This window comes from Anomalospiza imberbis, chromosome 13, assembly GCF_031753505.1.
Source record: "Anomalospiza imberbis isolate Cuckoo-Finch-1a 21T00152 chromosome 13, ASM3175350v1, whole genome shotgun sequence".
NCBI lineage: Eukaryota > Metazoa > Chordata > Aves > Passeriformes > Viduidae > Anomalospiza > Anomalospiza imberbis.
In genome coordinates this window covers 2,685,687-2,693,918 of record NC_089693.1, presented here as the reverse complement: position 1 = coordinate 2,693,918, position 8,232 = coordinate 2,685,687, and the positions used below count along the sequence as shown (strand labels likewise).

The 8,232-nt window shown below is 42.8% G+C and overlaps 1 protein-coding gene across 1 annotated transcript; it reads left to right on the top strand.

The window, feature by feature from the left end:
* The first annotated feature begins 81 nt into the window (after positions 1-81).
* Positions 82-5,762, top strand: MTFMT (mitochondrial methionyl-tRNA formyltransferase). Its single transcript, XM_068203569.1, has 9 exons — positions 82-238; positions 1,070-1,282; positions 1,686-1,808; positions 2,609-2,711; positions 3,278-3,353; positions 3,902-3,993; positions 4,534-4,615; positions 4,925-5,007; positions 5,326-5,762. The coding sequence occupies exons 1-9, from the start codon at positions 114-116 to the stop codon at positions 5,524-5,526; spliced, it is 1,098 nt and encodes a 365-aa protein (XP_068059670.1). The 5' UTR covers positions 82-113; the 3' UTR covers positions 5,527-5,762.
* The last annotated feature ends 2,470 nt before the right edge of the window (positions 5,763-8,232 follow it).

Sequence of the window (8,232 nt, the reverse complement as noted above, 5' to 3'; positions counted from 1 at the left end):
TCGCCGATAACGCTACGATTCCCCGACCGTGGCGGCGCCGCCGCAGCCCTGAGGGCGGCCCCGCCGCGGGGCGGGCCCCGTGCGTCATCGCCGCGCGCGGCGGGAGCCCCGCGATGCGGGCCCGGGTGCTGCGCGCCTGCCGCCAGGGCGTGAGGGCGGCGGGGCCGCCATGGCGCGTCCTGTTCTTCGGCACCGACCGCTTCGCCGTGACCGCCCTGCGAGCCCTGCGGGCCGCCGGGTACCGCCCGGGCACGGGGGAGAGGGGTCTGAGGGGAGACAGGGTCGGGAGAGAGGGGCAGAGGGGACGCGGGAGACGCGGACGTGAGGGAGGAGCCTGAGGGGGGAGATGGACCCTGAGGGGGGAGATGGACGCTGAGGGGGAAGATGGACGCTGAGGGGGGAGATGGACGCTGAGGGGGGAGATGGACGTTGAGGGGGGAGGTGGACGCTGAGGGGGGAGGTGGACGCTGAGGGGGGAGATGGACTCTGAGGGGGGAGATGGACCCTGAGGGGGGAGATGGACCCTGAGGGGGAAGATGGACGCTGAGGGGGGAGATGGACTCTGAGGGGGGAGATGGACGCTGAGGGGGGAGATGGACCCTGAGGGGGGAGATGGACCCTGAGGGGGGAGGTGGACGCTGAGGGGGGAGATGGACGCTGAGGGGGGAGATGGACCCTGAGGGGGGAGATGGACGCTGAGGGGGGAGATGGACCCTGAGGGGGAAGATGGACGCTGAGGGGGGAGATGGACGCTGAGGGGCGCAGAGCCTGAGGGGACACGGCAGGGGCTGCAGAGGGTGACAGAGGGGTGGGCACCGAGAGATGACAGATGAGGGCTGGTGATGAGGCTCAGAGGTTATGGAGGGATGAGGTGGAGTCGCGCTGGAGGGACCGTGGGTTGGGCAGGGAGGATGGCAGAGAAGGGAGGGGGAAGGAGCCTGAGCGTGGGACGCGGGCCACGATCACAGAGACTCTGGGGATTGGCACAGGGGCAGAGCGAGGGGTGGAGGTGACCCAGCCCTCGCCTCAGTCCACCTGCACGACACCTTCAACACCTTGTTCACCCCAGGGAGCCCAGCGAGGACTCGCTCGTGTCCCGGCTGGAGGTGGTGACCCTGCCCTCCCACCTGCCCGGGGACCTGCCCGTGAGGAGCTGTGCCAGGGAGCTCCAGCTGCCTGTGCACGAGTGGCCACACACGGGACCCGCGGGGCAGTTTGATGTGGGTGTGGTGGCATCTTTTGGACGTCTCCTAAGCGAGGAGCTCATTCTGCAGTTCCCATAGTAAGTGCGGGGACAGGACATCTGTCACTGCTTCGACAGCAAAGCTGCACTCTCATTTTGAGGCAGCATCTGTGACTTGCAGTAGGTGAGGTCAGCTTCCCTGGGTTCATATGCTTAGCCTGAGCCCTATTGCTGTCATTGTGAAATTCTGTGTTCTTTGACACATGGGTGTAAATTTATGCAAATATTCAGCAGAATGTTTGCCTTTATTCCTCACATCCTTTCTGTGTTCGCTGAGAAATTGAAGTTTATATGGTGTGAATTTTCCTTCAGGTGCGTATTTAAGCCAGTAACACATGAGAACGTATGAGCAGATAGTAGTTTCACTGTAATCTATGTTGCACTCCATTTAGGTATGTTTCAGGTACCATTCCTATTCTAACTTGTGAATATTTCATTCCAGTGGTGTGCTGAATGTCCATCCCAGCTGTCTCCCACGATGGCGTGGTCCTGCACCCATAGTCCACACAGTGCTTCATGGTGATAAGGTGACTGGGGTGACAATTATGGAAATAAGACCAAAAAAGTAGGTTTGGTGTGCTTTGCAGATGACTCACTGTTGCTCTTGCCCCTCAGGACTTTAAATAATCACTGCTGAAATAATGATTTAACTCATTCTACATAACCACATTTTTTTAATGTATGTGACTAAAGTTTGAAACACTTAAAAATGTTCATCCAACTATATGAGATTTGCCACAATTACAGTATTTTAATAAGTGTGCAATTTGCACTCCAGCCCTGTTTTCTAATTCTTAGCATTATCACAGGGAACAGACAGAGAGCAGTCACACAGCTTTATCAATAGGCTTGGTATGACAGGACAGAAAAGATCTGGTTTTCAGACTTCAGAGTCACCTGTAACGTCCTGCAAGTGGGCAGAAGACAAGAAATTGCCTGTGTAGGCATGAGGAAGATTATATGTTTTAGTTTCAGCCCAAGCTCTGGCTTAAAAGGCTTGTGAAAATACATTATTCTAGTTTTCTTTCTTAGATGCTTGTCTAATAATAGATCTCAGGAAAGTGTGAAGCAAATTTCATCTTAAGTATTTCAAGTTGTTTCTTCTTAGATCTCATGTTCTGAACTGTAAACTGTGTGTTCATATCAGTCTCAGCTTGCTGAGGAGAATCTTGCTGCCAAGATCGGTATTCTTTTCCATGTGTTGTCTTGTGAACCAAACATTTGATAATGTGATGACATATGAAAAATAGTTTTAGAGGGGATAAAAAAGGATAATTAGTAACTGAGATAATGTATTGAATACAGACTTTTGAACTGCTAATTAAGCTTCAGCTTCTGCAGTAAGGTTTGTTTTCTACCTTGCAGGTTTGATGTAGGTCCAATTATTAAGCAAGAAGAGGTTGCTGTTCCTCCCCGCTGTACGGCACAGGAGCTGGAAGGGATGTTGGCAAAGATGGGTGCAAACATGGTAAGGTCCTGCCAGCTGTGTCACTTCTGACTGGTACTTTGCTTTTAACATGTGCAAACAGAATTCTTACTAATCTTGTTCTGAGCTGGCTTAAAGCTTAGGAGGAGGATGATGTGAAACTTGGTGTTTGTGAGCACTTTGCCTTGCTGAGAGGAGAGCTCAGTGGTCTGTGATCAGGCGTCAGTGTCAATCCTGTGTGTTGCTGTTGTGTTTCTATTCAGTGAAGAGCCCAAATGCTGTCTGTGGAAACAGTGCAGGCTCTTTCTTTTAAATGAATGTCTGCTTTTTTATTTTAATGGTCAGCTTTTGTCCTGTTCTGGGATTAATATCAGAGAAGTGATCATCCATAAAAAAAAAAACAAAAACTTGAGTTTTATAATTGTGATTCAGTGGGAACGATGTCTTTACTGTCTCTGTGTCAAGAGCACATTCATTTTCTGGATATACTGCGCCAATTTTCTAAAAGCTCACAGGACAGTTTCACTGTTCAAAAATTAAGTTTTATTTTGTTTATTATTGCTTAAACTTATCTTGACTAATACTCTGTTCAAAATTTAATTTTGCAGCTGTTAGCAGTTTTGAAGAACTTACCTGAAAGTTTAAAAAATAAAAAAGAGCAGCCAAAAGAAGGAGTAACGTTTGGTAGGTACACATTGTTTTCAGTGTGACTTGTTCATTTTTTCCTTTATCAGCAGGAAAATTAAAGTTTCCTGCCATGCTGCATTGTGATTTTTTGAGATTCGTTTCTCAATATGCTCTCTTCACTACCTTCTCTGGCTTAATAAAGTCATACAGCAGAAAAATGCTTCAGAATTCTTCAGACTTACTGCATTATTTTTTTTTCCAGTTACTTGTACAATATCAAAATCACTATTGATGCCACAAGATCTGAGTTTGTTATTCTTCATTGTTGTAAAGCAGACAGAAGGGTTAGAACTGTACTTAAAAGCATGATACAAGTTTGCAGTGCAATGGGTAAATAAAGAGAACAACTGAGAATAAAAAATTAACCAAATTCGAGGTGTTTACAAAATCTTTTCTCCAGTTTTTGTCTGAGGTACTTTGGGTGGATGGTAGACCCACTATTGGTCAGGAAAAACTGGGGTTTAAAATAGGATAAAGTAGTACAGCTGTTTGCTAAAAGATGTAAAGCAAAATAAAAAGTCTTCTAATTTCTCTTTTCCCCACAGCTCCTAAAATCTCTGTAGCGAAGAGTTGTATAAAATGGGAAGAGCAAACAGCTGCACAAATAATTCAACTGCATCGTGCAATAGGCAGTATGGTGAGACTGGATTTTTTGGAACCCTTTTCTGTCCTATAGCATGGCTGAGTTTGGTGCAGGTATTTTAACTAATCACTATACCTCAATTTTAGTTATTTTAGCCTCTGTAACCTTGCATGTGTTCTAAAATCGTGGTAGTTTGTCATTAGAGGTGGAATTAATGTGCAGGATAATTTTCATGGACTTGATCCCAAGTGTGAAATCAGCTCAAAAATTTTATGTTGTTTCCTTAGCTCTGAGATTTTCCCAGATGTATTTGAGGAGGTTTGGAATGCTACAGTGACATCTCTGCATGGCAGTAAACAGTGCAGACGGCCACAGTGAGGACCTGTGGTAGCTAATTGTTTAACTCATTTCTGCATAGACTAATGGTTTGAGTTGAGGAAGGGTCAGGAAAACTAAGTCTGATAAGGAAAATCTCCTATCTAGACATACAGCTAAATTTTCACTTCATCTTATTATCACAGGTATTTTGCCTGAGGAAAAAATAGCCTGGAAATGTGAAAATATTCTGAATGTGTAATCTGTTTCTGTTTCCAGTTTCCTTTGCAGACACTCTGGAAGGGTACTACCATTAAACTCCTGGATTTTGTGGAAGTGGATAATATCCCTGGTTTTTCTGGTATTTACTCTTAAATTATTAATATTTTTAAACTATTTTCTTTAAGAATCTGAGTGCCACGTGGGCCAAGCTGTGTGACTGATCAGGGCTTAGTGAACGTTCGTGGATCAGATATGGAGTAGTGCCAGAGAATGACTGTTCTGATTGTTTCTGTTCATTTGGTTATAATAAAACACAGAATACAATAAAATACTTTTCAGCAAAATAGTGACTCAAGATGGTTATCATGCTTCAAAGGAACAGAAGTGGTTCAAACCTTTTGTGTACTTTTTGGCATAAAAATGCAGGATGATCCTTCTTTGCTTTTAGATCAAATACAAAATGACTGTGAAGTTGTTCCTGGTTCAGTGCTGTTCCATAAAATGTCCCAAACATTGGTAGCTCGCTGCAAGGTAGGCTTTCCCTATTTGTTTTATATTCACTGCACTAAAGATGAGGTTTTTAGTATTTGTGTGGTGCATAACATTTGTCTTAATTGTCCATTATTAGTTTCTGTACTAGTTTAGTTCAGCACCGGATGTTTTATTTGATACCTTAAAGTTTTAATTTCCATTAACAGGCTTTGCACATTTGCAAGCAAGAATTTGACTTGTAAGCCTGATGACATTGATTAAAATGTATTCTGTAAGCCCACCTGTGGGAGCTAAAGATAGCTTTAAACATGGAAGGAGCTTACTGCCTTTTTTTTTGTTTTTTGTTTTTATATTTAGGAAGGCTGGGTTGGAATCAAAACAGTCGTTTTAAAGAAGAAGCTTACAGCAGTTGACTTCTACAACGGATATATGCACTCTTGGTTCCAGCAGAATCCAAGAGCAGTTCATCCGGAATGCAGATTTCAAACACTCAAATTTAGCATGGCAAAAAAGACTCTGAAAGAGAGGGGAATATTGGCACAGGATATAAAACCATAAATGTTTTTTTAATGTCTGTAAGTTAATATAAAATATTTCAAAGCCCATCTATAACATTAAACTTAACGAGGGGATTTCTTCCTATAGTGTTTGATCTGATTGTCATCCACATGTTTTCATGGTGGGTTCCTGAAGATACTTCTTGTCTTTATCTGTTAAGGAAGAGAATCTCCATGAGTGCTCTAGATATTGAATAAATCTGTTTCCACTGTTGAGAAATAAATTTATTTTTATACAATATTTTCAGTTTTTTTTTTTGAGGACTTTGGTATAATTTTCTTCAGGCATAAGTTTTGGACAATTACTTTAATCTGGAAATACTAAAATCCAATGAGCTTTTTTAATGCTCACTGAGACTTAGACTGTCTAGTTTGATATTCTTGTGGATCCTAAAATTCTCTTTGTATCCCTGCATTGAGGAGAATAACTTAGCTAGGAACATAAAATAATCTTCCTGTCCATCATGATTTTCTTTCTTCCCCTTTCTGTTTTCATGTCTTGGGATACATCCCATTTAAAATTTTTGTGCCCTCCATCCAGGAAATTTGTGTTCTACTATTTCACTTTCTGGTGGGAAAGGTTTTTACTTGATGAGGAGTTTTTAATCTAATCCAAGATGTTCCTCAATGTGTCTTTGCTTAGTTGCATATACAAGGAGTATTTCATGTCAAGAATTCCAAAACTTGTGATTCTTACACTTTATTGTCTTAGAAAAGGTAATGTATCACTGAGCATAACAGCAGAGCAAAGACTGGCCATATCTTACAAGCTGTTCTAATATTTGCTAACTTTTTCCTGCTTTTTCTGAGTTCTACTGAAGTAAAAGCAAAAAATCTAGAAAAATGTGTCATATCACAATGATTAAAATGTTTCTGAAGAAGCATCTGTTAGAGCAGCTGCTGCAGTATTTTTCTTCTACTGCTGTTAGTCCATCAATTAATTGCCTCTGACAGGTTTTCCAAAACACATGGTCCTCCAAGAAATCCAAGGCTATGAATCAGAGTCAAAAACTGGAAACAACAGCAAGGTGGAAGTCAGGCTCCTGTAGAGAATTCCTGTTGTTCCTGACCGCAGACTCAGTGCAGTTTTGCTGCAGAAATTCTAAACCTGGCAAGTTTTCTTACAAGAAAATTATGTATTTTTGTGTTTTGCTCCCTGCTACCTTTTGCAAGTGCAAGTTGTGGAGTCGCTTTGTTTTTATTTCAGATCAATCTGGAAATGTTAGTAACTGCTTTATGCCAGTAGGAGGTTGGGTGGGTCAGTGAGTTTTCTGTGGGTTTGTGGGGATAGTGGGTGGTTTGGAGAGTTTTCTGGGGCTTGCTACCTCACCGTATGGCAAAACCCCACCACCACAATTTGGAGATAATTTTAAGCACTAATGATAAAGAGTTTTGGACTTAAGTGTTTTAGTTAACTGGGACTCAATAATTTCAGTGTTTCAGGATCCAACTTTTTAGATGTTCCAGGTCCCTAGGCACTGGAAAATTAGCTCTTGTTCATTATAACCTGAACAAAATGAACAGCGAGGCATGACTCCCACAGAAAGAATACAGTGTCAAAAGTTCAGGCAGAAGAGTCCAAGTTAAAAACTTTTAGATAACCAAACTGTTAAATCAATAGCTTCTTCCTAGCAGTGACATGAGGAAAACTCTTTTAACTCCTTTGTGTATCTTTCATCCTCAGTTTTAGGTCACGTCCAGTGTGAGGCCTATTGCTGGCAGACAATAATCTGGCTCTCACTAAAGCATGAAGCAACAGGAAGAGTTTGCCTGTGTTTTTAGGAAGTTCGAGGTGGCATGTGCCCAGAATCCCTGTAGATGGAGCTCGCTGCATCCCTTTTGGGTGAAAACCAAGGACAGCTGGATGGTGAAAATCTGGTACAGAATGCCTTCAGTTAGTTGTTTAATAGTGAATAATGTCTAAACCATATTTCAGCCAGGATCCCATGTACTTGTAACTTAATCTTTTGATCTGTGCAGAGTTTGCTATAAGGCTTCTTTTGCTTTCTGTGTGAGAGGTTATAAAAGATTAGACCGTTCTCTGTTGTTTAACAGCTAATGTCCTAGCTCTGAATATGCATAAGTTTACCCAAGTCATTTTATGGAGCAAAAGAAGGTAAGATTGATTAATTTATTTTTTTATGGAGAAAGTCTTTGGCATGCTATTTTTGGCATGGTAGAGAAGTTTTAAATGGAATTGGTGTTCCCCAGGCAGCTGTTAGCCAAAATGTCTCTTTGGAAACTTTGCTTTCACCTGGCTCTGCAGGGATTTAACTCAGTAAGTAATGAAAATCTGATTATTTTTGCAGAACAGACAAAACAAAAATGGGGCATTCACTGATGAGGTGTGGAATAGCTTGTCAGGGTTGACTCTGGAGCACAGACACAGTGATTCGATCCCCAGTACCACTGATGAGGTTGAGTACAGCTACCCTGGCCATTGGAACAGGATCTTAGCAAAATAAAACAGCTGTCCTCCTCTCAGAGGAGAGAGGGAAAGCAACAGAGGTGTTCACAGACCCAGTGTCCACCATGGCTCAGTTTAACATCACTGGGACGAAATCACTGGCAGAACTGCAAAATATTTGGGCACCAGAAGGGCTCTGGTGTGGGATAGGGATGATTTAATAATGGATTTCAAATAAATGTTAGTAGAGGGAGTGATATTTCCTAGGATGCTGGTGACTCACAATTAGATGCATCTGTT

What these genes read in the sequence shown, in the direction of transcription:
- MTFMT (XM_068203569.1), top strand. Translation starts at nt 114, where the DNA reads ATGCGGGCCCGGGTGCTGCGCGCCTGCCGCCAGGGCGTGAGGGCGGCG. An exon ending in AAAAGAAGGAGTAACGTTTG is followed by an intron (nt 3,354 to 3,901) that starts GTAGGTACACAT and finishes TTTTCCCCACAG; the next exon opens with CTCCTAAAATCTCTGTAGCG. An exon ending in TAATATCCCTGGTTTTTCTG is followed by an intron (nt 4,616 to 4,924) that starts GTATTTACTCTT and finishes CTTTGCTTTTAG; the next exon opens with ATCAAATACAAAATGACTGT.